Here is a 14,907-nt window from a genome sequence, read left to right on the forward strand (position 1 = left end):
CCGTTGCTGGAAGTATTCAAGCAAAGATTAGATGGTTGCTTGTCATCTAAAAAGCTATAGACCAGATTTAGGTTACAAAACAATAACTGGAGAAGCTTATAAAGATGTTGTGCAACACCTCTTTACTTGCTTCTCATATTTAGGTCTGCCAAAAGTTTTGAAAACTGATAATGCCCCTTTGAAGCTGCGGAGAGATTGTTTACTAACTTTAAATGATTTCCAAAAATTATTAGGGGACATTAATTGGATACGCCCACATTTAAAACTGACTACTGCAGATTGAAAGCCTTTGTTTGATTGCTTAAAAAGCGACCCTAATTCCAGTTCTAAGAGAAAGTTGACTAAATGAGACAGAGTCAGCTCTTGTTTAAGTAGATGAGACTTTAAATGATCAGTTAATTAGGATTAATATTACCAAAAGATGAGATTAAATTATTCTTGCCACAAAACACACACCCACAGGGTGCTTGTGGCAAAAAGGCCCATTGGTTCCATCTACCAGTGACTCCAAGAAAAATAGTTTTATCTTATCCCAGCTCGGTGGCACAATTAATTATAAAAGGAGGAAAAAAGAAGTGTGGAACTTTTTAGAAAAGAAGTAGCAAATATAGTAATTCCATTCAATAAGGATCACCTGCAAGTCTTTTACAAAATAGTGATGATTGGCAAGTTGCCCTGATAGATTTCAGGGGTCAAATTTTGTTTCATTTGCCCTCAAGCCCCCACAGTAGTTAAAAGTTCAAAAATGTTAGATTGGCAGTTTGAGGATACCTGTGGAACTTTCCAACCCTATGTAGTTCCTACACTCCCCTTTACCCTATGGGGGAGGGACGTGCTGTCTCAAATAGGAGATACTCAGAGAAGGGTTTTCTCAATTTCTTAGTTATCAACAGGCGGTACAATTAACAGTACTTTATATATTGTTATAAATACATAATATAAATATATTTGCCTAATTACAGTTTGCCTAATTAGGTATGGGTATAGATAAAATATAATAAAGGTATACCTAATTCTATTTATGGATCTATACTTAATTAATTTGTATATAAATTAATATGTATACTATATATGCATATTATATATATACTGTATAATTAAATATATATTGCAGTAATATAATGTGTGTGTGGCTAATATTAATTGGTATGGATTGATGCTGTGATGATATATTTTCTATATATGTGTGACATGTATTATTGCAGTGCATTGGTTTGTGTTGGTTGGTATTAGCTGTGTGCGTGTTGTATTGCTGTGATATATATTAATGTATTAATTATAAAGATTAATTCAAGTATATTGATTATGTCAATAAGTTTATACTTGTTGCCATATATAAATACATATATAAATACATTTTGCATTTAGGTATATCTGTATACCAAAATGAGATAAGGAGGTTATACATTTATTATTTAAATTTATACAGAGACCTAAACTAAACATTAGACCAAAATTAACATATCTCTAAATTTATGTTGTTAAAATGTAAATTTAAAAAATTTAAAAAATTAAATTGACAACTGCTTGACAATTCCTTTGCCATAAAACCCCCATAGGTATAATTGGGGTGGCCAGACAAAAAATTGGTTTTATGGCAAAACGGCCCCCTAGAGTGGGTCCATCTTCCCGCTCAAACTAAAAAAGTAGCGGCTTCTTATCCAGGATTGATAGCTACTTTGATATTAAAGGAAAAAAGCTGAGCATTGAATTATTTGGTAAAGAGCCATCAGAAATTGTAATTCCATATAATAAGGAACAACCTGATGCTCTTCTAATGTTTAAAAATTGACAGATTGCTATAAAAAACTATTCTGGTCAAATTTTTACATCATTTACCTTCACATGTTTTGCTAAATTTTATATCCAGACATCCAGTTATTTTTCCTGTCAGACGTAAACAATCTCCTGTTCCAAATACTCAAATAGTTTTTACTGACGGGTCAACAAACGGTAAAGCCTCCATAGTTACTAAAAATCACCAAAAAGTTTTAAAAACACAAAAAACTTCAGCTCAAAGAGCTGAAATAACAGCAGTCATAGAGGCTTTTGCTATGTTTGCAGATGAGGAATTTAACCTTTATTCTGATTCTCAGTATATTGTCAGGTTGTTTCCATACATTGAAACTGCGGTTTTGCCTGAAAATAAAACTACCATATTTCATTTGTTAACTAAATTACAGCAACAAATTTGGAAAAGAAATAAAATATTTTTCATTGGACACATTCGGGCTCATTCCGGATTGCCCGGCCCTTTAAATGCCTTTAATGATTTGGCTGACTTGTTAACCAGAAATACAGTGGCCACTGTGATTGAGGAGGCCAGAGCCTCTCTCTCACTTCATCATCAATACGCTACTGCTTTAAGATATCAATTCCAAATTCCCAGAGAGACTGCTCGAGAGATTGTGCGTTCTTGCTTATATTGCCCCACTGTTTATAATAGTCTACCTATGGGAGTTAATCCTCGCGGTCTCAAACCTAACGTACTCTGGCAAATGGATGTAACTCATGTTTCTTCATTTGGAAAACTGTCCTTTGTTCATGTAACTGTAGATACCTTTTCTCACGTTATTATTGCAACTACTCATACAGGGGAAGCAATTAAAGATGTAATACAGCATCTCTTTATTTGTTTTTCATATTTGGGCCTACCAAAAGCTTTGAAAACTGACAATGCTCCTGCTTATACTTCTAAGTCTTTTCAGGAATTTTGTATAAAGTTTCAAATTAAACATAATACAGGCATCCCTTATAATCTCCAGGGACAAGCCATTGTGGAAAGAGCACATCAAACATTAAAAATCCAAATTCAAAAAATTAAAGAAGGGGAGTTTAAGTATAGTTCTCCCCATCAAATCTTGCAACATGCTCTTCTCATAATAAATATTTTAAATACTGATTCAGCCGGAACTACTGCAATGCTTCGCCATTTGTGTCCGGAGCAATTGAATGCAAAACCATTAGTCAAATAGAAGGACCTCCTCTCAGGACAATGGAAGGGTCCTGACCCATTATTAACTAGCGGTCGAGGATGCGCTTGTATTTTTCCACAGGATGCAGATTCTCCAATTTAGATCCGGGACAGGCTGATTCGCCATGTTGCAGTCCCCCAGACATCTGGTTCCCCCATTGCTTCGATCACAAAAGAGGAGCCGGCCGGAAGGGGAGGCAAGATAAACATCGAGATCCCGGCGAGACTGACGGGGCTGCTGCAGTGTGAACTCCAACCAGAAAATAATTCTACTTATTCTGTTTTGGCTTGTCTACCCTCTCCTTATGTTTTTCTCTTTACCAAAGATTCTGGAAAACTTAATGTACATGTGACTTTCACTGGTGGGCCCAATGTAGTGACTTGTGAACAATGTACGCTCTCGTCTTGTTTAAACCCTCAATATAATGTTTGCTCCTTTGTAGTGTTACAACGTCCACCTTATCTTATGATGTAACCACTTACTGATATGATAATTATTGGTCTTGCTGTATTACAACAACCACAGGATTTAATGCGATCGCGCTGTTTGTGGGCTTGCTTATCCTGGGACGAGCAGCTTTGATAACCACAATTGCTTCTGTTACTGCGGCAGCAATGTCATTGACTCAACAAGTGCACACTGCCCAATATGTTGATACCATGTCTAAAAATGTTCCTCTAACTCTAGCAACACAGGAAGCTATAGATGGGAAATTAGAGATGAGAGTAGACGCCTTAGAAGAGGCTATAATGCATACTGGGACTGATTACAGGCTTTAAAAGTGAAAATGGCTCTGTCTTGCCACGCTGATTACCGGTGGATATGCGTGACATCTTTAAAGGTAAACGAGACAGATTATGAATGGGAAAAAATCAAAAATCATATCTCAGGTGTTTGGAACAGCTCTGACATTGGCCTGGACTTAGGGAAACTTCATAATCAAATATAGACCCTGGAACACTCTCGACTGGATTTTACTGCCGCTGGAACAGCTAATGACTTTTTTCACACCTTCTCTAACTTTATTTCTGGAAAAAACAGTCTGTCCAATCTTCTCATAAGCATTCTTCCTTGTATTGTCAGGATTCTTTGGCAGAACATTCAGAAGTTCGCAACTGAGCTGCATCTGGCTGTTTTAAGAAATAAAAAAGGGGGAGATGCCGGGAGCAGGAGCTCCGCCCCTGGCAAAGGTCATGAGGAAGGAGGCTCGGCATACGCAAAGGTGGGATCGAGCCTCAGGAGTCCCCCTGGAAATTCTCAAGCATCTGCCCCCAAAACCAGAGTCTGCCTACTTTCTGCTTTGTGCCCTCACCTACACCTCTGACTTTACCGGGGGCTGTCCCCCACTACCTCTCTCTGAAAAAAGAGTTAACTTACAGCTCCAGTTAATAATTCCTGGGTGTGACAGTGTTTCCACCTACAAACTCCTTTGGAAGTCCTCTAGCCTGCCTGAATAGGTTTTTCCGGCCACATGTGATTGTTCAGAGCCTCCCAACTGTGAGAGGCATGAGATGTTCTAAACTGTCTGAATACAGATTCCTTTGAGCAGTTAAAAGATTGATTAGAAATTGTATTGGTGAAGGGTTTTTCACTTGTTGGACCAACGATTGCTGCTAAGTTTCCATATCCCTCACCTGCTGTGTCCCTGGCAGTGTATTTATTCATATAATTGGTGTAAGTAGTAGCTTTAATGTTTGTAATCTTGGACCCTTGAGTTAATTCTTTTTCTTGTTATAGCCCACCACACCTTTGCCCTATAGGAATGCAACTTTATCTAATGCTTTTGGAGGGTGGCGCCTGACTTTAGAATAATCACCTTAGAGAAAAATAAGTTTCTTAAAATGTGAACAGGCCTCCGGGCCAGAAGATGATGCAAATCACCTAAATTTTTGCATATGATAAGTTTGCAGGAAGAAAGCCTGGTTTACTGCATGACTCTACCCCTTCCCCCATTATCCTCTATGAATAACAAGGTATAAAAACTACTTTGGAAAATAAAGTGCAGGCCTTGTTCACCGAAACTTGGTCTCCCCATGTCGTTCTTTCTGTCACTTTCTGGCTGAATTATTCAGCCTCTTTTCTCCACTGAATTTCCTCACTGAGCTATCCTTATTCTATTACTCTTTATATCCTTAATTAACGTTTAATTAAGCAGTTGTTTCTTGATCCTCGCCGACGCCGTCCCACTTCAAATTCCCTGGATCCACAGGGCTGGACCCTGGCAGAGAAGCTCTATATAGTCAGAAAAACAAAACTGGGAGCTGACTGTGGCTCGGATCATGAACTCCTTATTGCCAAATTCAGACTTAAATTGAAGAAAGTAGAGAATCCCACTAGACCATTCAGGTATGACCTAAATAAAATCCTTTATGATCATACAATGGAAGAGACAAATAGATTTAAGGGACCAGATCTGACACACAGACTGCCTGATGAACTATGGACGGAGGTTCATGATATTGTACAGGAGATAGGGGTCAAGACTACCCCCAAGAAAAAGAAATGCAAAAAAGCAAAATGGCTGTCTGAGGAGGCCTTACAAATGGCTTAGAAGAGAAGAGAAGTGAAAAGCAAAGGAGAAAAGGAAAGATATACCCATTTGAATGCAGAGTTCCAAAGAATAGCAAGAAGAGATAAGAAAGCCTTCCTCAGTGATCAGTGCAAAGAAATCAAGGAAAACAACAGAATGGGAACAACTAGAGATCTCTTCAAGAAAATCTGAGATACCAAGGGAACTTTTCACGCAAAGATGGGCTCAATAAAGGACAGAAATGGTATGGACCTAACAGAAGCAGAAGATTTTAAGAAGTGGTGGCAAGAATACATAGAAGAACTGTACAAAAAAGATCTTCAAGACCCAGATAATCACCTAGAGCCAGACATCCTGGAATATGAAGTCAAGTGGGCCTTAGACAGCATCACTACAAACAAAGCTAGGGGAGGTGATGGAATTCCAGTTGAGCTCTTTCAAATCCTGAAAGATGATGCTGTGAAAGTGCTGCACTCAATACGCCAACAAATTTGGAAAACTCAGCAGTGGCCACAGGACTGGAAAAGGTCAGTTTTCATTCCAGTCCCAAAGAAAGGCAATGCCAAAGAATGCTCAAACTACCGCACAATTGCACTCATCTCCCAGGCTAGTAAAGTAATGCTCAAAATTCTCCAAGCCAGGCTTCAGCAATACGTGAACTGTGAACTTCCAGATGTTCAAGCTGGTTTTAGAAAAGGCAGAGGAACCAGAGATCAAATTGCCAACATCCGCTGGATCATGGAAAAAGCAAGAGTTCCAGAAAAACATCTATTTCTGCTTTATTGACTATGCCAAAGCCTTTGACTGTGTGGATCACAAGAAACTGGAAAATTCTGAAAGAGATGGGAATACCAGACCACCTGACCTGCCTCTTGAGAAACCTGTATGCAGGTCAGGAAGCAACAGTTAGAACTGGACATGGAACAACAGACTGGTTCCAAATAGGAAAAGGAGTACATCAAGGCTGTATACTGTCACCCTGCTTATTTAACTTCTATGCAGAGTACATCATGAGAAACGCTGGGCTGGAAGAAGCACAAGCTGGAATCAAGACTGCCGGGAGAAATATCAATAACCTCAGATATGCAGATGATACCACCCTTATGGCAGAAAATGAAGAACTACAAAGCCTCTTGATGAAAGTGAAAGAGGAGAGTGAAAAAGTTGGCTTAAAACTCAACATTCAGAAAATGAAGATCCTGGCATCCGGTCCCATCACTTTGTGGCAAATAGATGGGGAAACAGTGTCAGACTTTATTTTTTGGCCTCCAAAATCACTGCAGATGGTGATTGCAGTCATGAAATTAAAAGACACTACTCCTTGGAAGGAAAGTTATGACCAACCTAGATAGCATATTAAAAAGCAGAGACATTACTTTATCAACAAAGGTCCATCTAGACAAGGCTATGATTTTTCCAGTGGTCATGTATGGATGTGACAGCTGGACTATGAAGAAAGCTGGGTGCCAAAGAATTTATGCTTTTGAACTGTGGTGTTGGAGAAGACTCTTGAGAGTCCCTTGGACTGCAAGGAGATCCAACCAGTCCATCCTAAAGAAGATCAGTCCTGAGTGTTCATTGGAAGGACTGTGTTGAGGCTGAAACTCCAGTACTTTGGCCACCTGATGCGAAGAGCTGACTCATTGGAAAAGATCCTGATGCTGGGAAAGATTGAAGATGGGAGGAGAAGGTTACGACAGAGGATGAGATGGTTGGATGGCATCACCGACTCAAGGGACATGAGTTTGGGTAGATGCCGGGGGTTGTTGATGGACAGGGAGGCCTGGTGTGCTGTGGTCAATGGGGTCGCAAAGAGTTAGACATGACTGAGCGACTGAACTGAAGTGAATCTCTTTACAACAGAGCCCTTAAGGAGAAGTCACTGGACCCAAACGTATGACACTGTACAGTCATATGTTGAGGAAGCTGTAACCTGTATAACGAAGCCGCCCTCGTATCGGGACAAAGACTCCCAAGTCTGTGGAGACTCAGTCAGCAAGCAGGGACCCCTGTTCAGTCCTGGACGGTGCTTCCTCCAACTACGACCCAGAGACTCATACGTCTGTCTGTCCGGCTGCAAGTGCAGACAGACAGAAGCAAACACCCACTAACAACCTTTATCTTCTACAATATGTCATAAATCCTTACAGCCACACATCCATTCAGCATCACGTTTCAAAAATTTGGACTAGGGTCCGCTATGTACTTAGGCTCCATGTAGCTAATGGTGAAGTTTAAATGTAAAGACAATAAAATGTGAAAACTGTATCCATGGTTAAAAAAAAAAAGGCAAGATAAACATTTTTACGGCCCCAGTGCCTTCCAGAAACGCTAGCAGCAACAAGCGCGTCTGGTGGTGTGAGAGGGTGAGAGTGGAGAAAACACTTATGAATGAAAGACAGACAGAGCCCAGCGCAGTCCAGGAAAAGTCTCATGTCTGTTTAACATGTCTGGGTTAAGCAGGGCAGGGGGGCTGTCTTTACACACGGGTCACCGTCACGGTGGCAGCAACACGGCCGTCCAAGCGGCTGCCCGGCGTTGTCAAGTGTGTCGTCCTGTTGCCAAGCTCTGCCCAAGGGCTCTCGTGTAGTCAGTGTGAGTGACCACGGTGGACGACGGGCTATGGTTTAGTACTAAATGCATTCCCTGGTCTAAACGACAGTCTCATACACGTTGCAACTAAGCTATGCTTGAAGCATACTGTGACATGGAACACAACCAAACTCTACACAGATTAAACACAGGTGCTCAGACCCCCAGAGCCGAGCCGTCAAGATCAGAACAGGCTCTGACTGTGGCCCAAGTCCCCCACCTTGGTTTCCCTGCAGTGACCGTACAGATAATGACTGCTCGCTCCTGTCCCGGGACAGGGGCTGCCCTGCCCGACTCGGCGTCCGCCCCAGGCCCCTTCTGGGGTCTGTAAGTGAACAGCCTGTGTCTCCCGCCCCTCTGGGTGCCCTGCCTGCCTTCCATAAAAGCGCCCTGGGGCTTTCCCTCCCCAGGCTCCCTGCTGCCCCGTGAGGGTGCCGGGCGCTCACTCAGCAGGGGGCCGTCTGTGTCCTCTCCACACCCCCAGGCAGGAGTCCAGCCCGGCCCAGCCCGACCCTTGAGAGAGCAGTCGGCCCCACCCCAGGCGCCGAGGCCTGTCTGCTCTGCGGGGCCGCACGGCGGCTGCTCACTGCTCTGTCCCCTAGGCAACAACGCAATTCAGGAGTTCCGTGTAGAGAGCTCCTAAAATCCCTCAAGTTTGTAAGCCAGGGTCCCCGTGAACCTAGGCCCCCATGTCGTGCGTGGTGAGGCCACGGCTCCCCGGGCTGTGACCCCAGCAGGTCCGCTTACCTTCCCCCTCATGCAGGGCCTTCTGATCCCCGACGGCCTCGGGCACCAGCTTTCCATAGCTGTGCCCCTCACTGTTGGCAAACTTGGCTGTGTCGAAGTACACGGACCCGTTTGAAGCGTAGCTGGAACACAGAGCCGTCGGGGAAGGCGTGACGAGCTGCCCGGCTGGCCGGCCTGGGGACCCAGAGGCCATCGGGGTCTGCTCCGCACCCTGTGCAGCAGGCCGGCCAGCAGGCTGTTCCAGCACGGCCACCGAGTGGGCCAAACGGGGCTGTGACGAGCGTGGCTGGGGCGGGGGCCCCCGACTCCCCAACGTCCCAGCCCGTGCCCTGCCCCCTGCCCGGGTGACTCTGCCCTGCATGCCGCCCTCGCCTCTGCCTGCCAGCCCTGACCCCCAGCACCTCGCCGTCTGACTGCATTTGGAAAAGGGGCTTTTACAGAGGAGCTCAAGTTAAAACGAGGCCTCCAGGGTGGGCCCTGACCCAGCACGACTGGTGTCCTTTTAAGAAGAGGGGCCCAGGGAGGGACGAGGGGTGCGTGCCCTCACAGGACCGCTGCAGCCGCATGGTGGCCCTTCCATTGCTCATGTGCCGTGCAGCTCTGAGACGGGAGCCCAGGGCCGCCACCACCCTGGTGGCTCCCTGCGCCTCCCTGGTCCTCTTCAAGCCGGCGGAGACCCGCGCCCCTGGGCACACCTTCCTGGAGCCTTGAGCTCACCCGTAACCGTTGTCCACGATCTTCTGGACAAAGTCCACGATCTCTGGCACATACTCACTAACCCGGGTCAGGACGTCCGGAGGGAGGACCTGGGGACAAGGCGAGCCTGGCTCCAGAAGCCTGAGCACCGCTGGGCCCCAGTGCTCCGCCCCTCCCCCATGCACCACCCCCACCCCCGCTGTCTTTTCAAAATGAATTTGCACACGCAATGAAGAGGGTCTGGATCCCGAGAGGCCTTCGGTCACGGGGCCCTTGGCCCAAGAGACCAAGGTCAAGACCGTCTGCGACACTTACGTTCAGGGCTTCCATGTCTTTGTGGAACTCCGCCTCCCAGAATTTGGGCAGTTCAGAGAAAATAGAATTGTCCGTCACCTCACTGCCGTGCATGGAATCCAGCCAGTCAGAAAGCACATCCTTTGCTTCTTCCAGCAATGCCTGAAGAAAAGGAAGCAGGATGTGTGCACCCGCATGCAAGTTCCAGGGCCCACGGCGGGTGAGGTCTATGCGCGTCCGTGTCCGCCTCACGCGTACAGACTAGCTGTGCACGACCAGCACCCGACCCTAGGGGAGACCCCAGAGCTCCCATGGATGGCCTGGCCGTCCAGAGGCCGGAGCTGACCGCGTGCCCGGAGGGTCAGGGTGGGCCTGGGGAGGCCCAGCGGTGCGGCGGGGCTTCCTGGTGCAGGGCGAGAGGGCACGCGGTGTGGTCACCGACAGCCTGGACGCCTGCTCAAGGGGAGGTTCAAAGCAGCAGACGGAGCCGCGATCCAGAGGCAGGTCTCCGTGCCCAGGCCGCCCCGCCGGGCACGTGCCATCAGCTGAAGGCCCCACGTCAGGACTGCAATGGCGCAGCGTCGGCCGAGCCGCGTCCGGTCACGGCGGTCCTCACGCCACACCCAGAAACCAGTCTCAGACGCGATGAGACAGCGTCAGGGCGGCGCCCCGGCCCCAGCGGCCCAGCGGCCCCGGCGCTCTGCCCTGGAGGATCCAGGGCTTCGGCTCCTTAGCTGAAGCTGCGACGGATGTGCAGACGGGCAGGCGGTCTGTGCTCCCTCCATCTTCAGGGGCACAGGCAAAGAACAAGGTGGGAGTGAGGGAGCAGGGAGCCTGGAGGGCAGAGGCGGGCGGGACGGCCCCGGAGCAGCCTCCAGACAGAGCAGAGCTCCTGGGAAACCTCCCAGGATCCAGCTGGTGCCCAGGGCGGGCGGGCAGAGGCGGCAGGGCTCCAGGGAGGCAGGCGCTGTCAGGCTGCAGCTGGAAGTGAGCTCTGGGCCTGCCCCATGTGAAGGGGCAGAAAGCCCACCGCTGCCGGCAGGATCAACACCGAACAAGACAGAGCAGAGGAAGGCGGTCCTAATCAAACGAATGCTTAGATAATTCATGTGTTTCAAAACACAAGATCAAAGGGGAAATAAAAACCTATTGAGAAGCAAAAGTATGTCAATATAGATAGAAGCAGCAAAAACTTTACTTAGAGAAAAATTTATGGCCTTAAATGCTTAAACCAAAAAATGAGCTAAACTCCTAAGTGGTGAGAGAAAAAGGAGCAGAATAAACCCAAAGAGAAAAGAACGAAACGGGTAGCAGAGATGGGGCAGCGGCTGATGAATCGGGGACTCAGGCTCCAGCTCCGCCTCCCAGTGAAAGCCGCCACCCTGTCCCCACAACGAGTGAAAGGGTGTCACGCGGTGAAGAGTCAACCACTCCTGGTGGATCTGTAAGGGAGGACAGAGAAGAGCATCACATGGTGATAAAGGGGGCGATTCTACACGGAGACACAGCGACCCTCGATACGTACGCACCTCACAGCAGAGCATCAGACACAGCGGGGCAGACACCGACAGAGCAACAGGAAGAACAGATGGATCCAGCGTCATGGCTGGAGACTAGTGGGCAGATCCAGAGAATCAGAGGGAATGGCCGAACTCAACACCACCATCAATCAACTGGACGTAATTGACACCTATGAAGAGACTGCTTCACCCACCAACAGGAGAAAGACACATTCCCCTCCAGACACGTGGAGCAGTTCCCAAGAGAAAGCAGACACTGGGCCATGAAACACATCCAGAGACACTTAGAGCATCTACCAAGACAGAGGGCCCTCGGGCCACGAAACACACCCAGAGACACTTAAGAGGAACAGAAATCAAACAGTGTGTGCTATCAGATCGCAGTGAAATTAAACTGGAAGCCTACAACAGAAAGGTAACTGGACTATCCCCCAAACACACGGAGATTAAACAACACCTTTCTAAATAAGACACTGGCCAAAGAAGATATCTCAAGAAAAAATTTTAAATACTTAGAACTAAAAGAGAATGAAAACACAACTTATCAACATTCATGGGACGCAGCAAAAGCAGTGTTCTGAAGAAATTTGTAACACAGAATGCATTTCTCAGAAGAGAAAGATACCTGAAATCAGATTTTACCTTAAGAAGCTAGAAGAGGACAGTATCCCTAATACGGGAACCAAAGACACTACAAGAAAACAGTGTCTCTCATGAACATAGATTAAAAAACCGATAACAAAATATAGCAAGTTGAATCTACAAAAGCATAAAGAGAATCATATCCCACAACCAAGCTCATCACACGCATGCAAGGCTGGTTCAACTTTATAAAATCAAACACTGTAAATTATCACACCAACAGACCAAAAAAGAAAAATCATATGATCACATCAGTATCAGTATCGTTTCATATCAATGCAGAAAAAGCAGTGGACAAAATCCAACATCCATTCATGACAAAAACCCTCAGTCAACTAGGAAGAGAGGGGCACTTCCTCAACTTGACAGAAACAGCTACAGAAAGCCCGCAGTTAGTATCAGACGTAAGGGTGAGAAACGTGATGCCTTTCCATTAAGGGGACGTGTAATGCAAGCGTGTCCCCTCTTATCACTCTTCCAACATCGAACTCGAAGTCCCCGCTGATGCAATCAGACAAGAAAAAGGGGGAAAAAGGACACAGATCTTCTTCAACTTATGACAGGATTATAGATCCTTCTTAAGTTGAAAATACCATTAAGCTGAAGAATGTATTTAATACTGCTCACCTACCAAACATCCTAGCTTAGCCTGGAATACGTTAGCCTACAGCTGGAAAACCCATTTAACACCGATCCTGCTTTATAATTAAGAGCTGAATGCCTCATGTCATGTACTGAATGCTGTACTGAAAGCGAAGAGCAAAAATGTGTGTGTGGGCACGGACCCACTGCAGGCACATCAGGGTTTTGGTTTTTAATGCAACACTGGTCTTTTTATTTACTTGTATATTTAAGGCTGTGCTGGGTCTGAATTTGGCAATAAGGTGTTCCTGATCTGAGCCACAGTCAGCTTCCAGTCTTGTTTTTGCTGACTATACGACGTATAGAGATTCTCCATCTTTGGCTGCAAAGAATATAATCAATCTGATTTTGGTGTTGACCATCTGGTGATGTCCATGTGTAGAATCTGCTCTTGTGTTGTTGGAAGAGGGTGTTTGCTATGACCAGTGTGTTCTCTTGGCAAAACTGTTAGCCTTTGTCCTGCTTCATTCCGTATTCTAAGGCTAAATTTGCCTGTTACTCCAGGTATTTCTTGACTTCCTACTTTTGCATTCCAGTCCCCTATAATGAAAAGGACATCTTTTTGGGGGTGTTAGTTCTAGAAGGTCTTGTAGGTTTTCAAAGAACCATTCAACTTCACCTTCTTCAGCATTACTGGTCAGGGCATAGACTTGGATTACCATGATATTGAATGGTTTGCCTTGGAAACGAACACAGATCATTCTGTTGTTTTTGAGTTTGCATCCAAGTACTGCATTTCAGACTGTTTTGTTGACTGTGAGGGCTACTCTATTTCTTCTAAGGCATTCTGGACCACAGTAATAGATTTAATGGTCATCTGAGTTAAATTCACCCTTTCCAATCCATTTAGTTCGCTGATGCCTAGAATGTCGACGACGTTCACTCTTGCCATCTCCTGTTTGACCACCTCCAATTTGCCTTGATTCATGGACATAACATTCCAGGTTCCTATGCAATATTGCTCTTTGCAGAATCGGACCTTGCTTCCATCAACAGTCACATTCACAACTTGGTGCTGTTTTTGCTTTGGCTCCGTCTCCTCACTCTTTCTGGATTTATTTCTCCACTGATCTGCAGTAGCATACTGGGCACCTACCGAGCTGGCGAATTCATCTTTCAGTGTCTTATCTTTTTGCCTTTTCATACTGTTCATGGGGTTCTCAAGGCAAGAATACTGAAGTGGTTTGCCATTCCCTTCTCCAGTGCACCGTGTTTCGTGAGAACTCTCCACTATGACCTGTCCGCCTTGGGTGGCCCGGTGCGGCATGGCTCACAGTCTCACTGCGTTGACGAGGCTGTGGTCCACGCGCTCAGATTGGCTGGTTTTCTGTGACTGTGGTTTTCATGCTGTTGCCCTCTGATGGAGAAGGATACGAAGCTTCTGGAAGCTTCTGGATGGGAGAGACTGACTGAGGGGGAAACTGGGTCCTGTTCTGATGGGCGGGGCCATGCTCAGTAAATCTTTAATCTTTTGATGATTTTCTGTTGATGGGCAGGGCTGCATTCCTTCCCTGCTATTTCAGCCAGTTCAGCTCAGTTGCTCCATCGCATCCGACTCTTCGCGACCCCATGAATCGCAGCACGCCAGGCCTCCCTGTCCATCACCAATTCCCAGAGTTCACTCAGACTCACGTCCATTGAGTCAGTGATGCCATCCAGCCATCTCATCCTCTGTCGTCCCCTTCTCCTCCTGCCCCCAATCCCTCCCAGCATCAGTCTTTTCCAATGAGTCAGCTCTACACATGAGGTGGCCAAAGTATTGGAGATTCAGCTTCAGCATGGGTCCTTCCAATGAACACCCAGGACCGATCTCCTTTAGGATGGACTGCTTGGATCTCCTTGCAGTCCAAGGGACTCGCAAGAGTCTTCTCCAACACCACAGTTCAAAAGCATCAATTCTTCGGTGATCAGCTTTCTTCACAGTCCAACTCTCACATCCATACATGATCACTGGAAAAACCATAGCCTTGACTAGACAGACCTTTGTTGGCAAAGTAATGTCTCTTCTTTTTAATATGCTGTCTAGGTTGGTCATAACTTTCCTTCCAAGGAGTAAGCATCTTTTAATTTCATGGCTGCAATCACCATCTGCAGTGATTTTGTAGCCCAAAAAAATAAAGTCTGACACTGTTTCCTCATCTATCTGCCATGAAGTGATGGAGATGATGCCATGATCTTCGTTTTCTGAATGTTGAGCTTTAAGCCAACTTTTTCCCTCTCCTCTTTCACTTTCATCAAGAGGCTTTTTACTTCCTCTTCACTTTCTGCC

General features: G+C 46.0%; 1 protein-coding gene across 1 annotated transcript in view; it reads right to left on the reverse strand.

The window, feature by feature from the left end:
• Nucleotides 1-14,907, reverse strand: part of CARS1 (cysteinyl-tRNA synthetase 1) — a 50,897-nt gene that overhangs the window by 13,925 nt on the left and 22,065 nt on the right. The window contains exons 8-10 of the mRNA XM_055580550.1: nucleotides 9,856-9,996; nucleotides 9,562-9,650; nucleotides 8,845-8,966 (exon numbers count right to left, since the gene is read on the reverse strand). Of these exons, the coding sequence (XP_055436525.1) occupies nucleotides 8,845-8,966; nucleotides 9,562-9,650; nucleotides 9,856-9,996 (352 nt within the window). The remainder of the gene's footprint in view (nucleotides 1-8,844; nucleotides 8,967-9,561; nucleotides 9,651-9,855; nucleotides 9,997-14,907) is intronic.

Source organism: Bubalus kerabau, chromosome 5 (assembly GCF_029407905.1).
Source record: "Bubalus kerabau isolate K-KA32 ecotype Philippines breed swamp buffalo chromosome 5, PCC_UOA_SB_1v2, whole genome shotgun sequence".
Classification (NCBI taxonomy): Eukaryota; Metazoa; Chordata; class Mammalia; order Artiodactyla; family Bovidae; genus Bubalus; species Bubalus kerabau.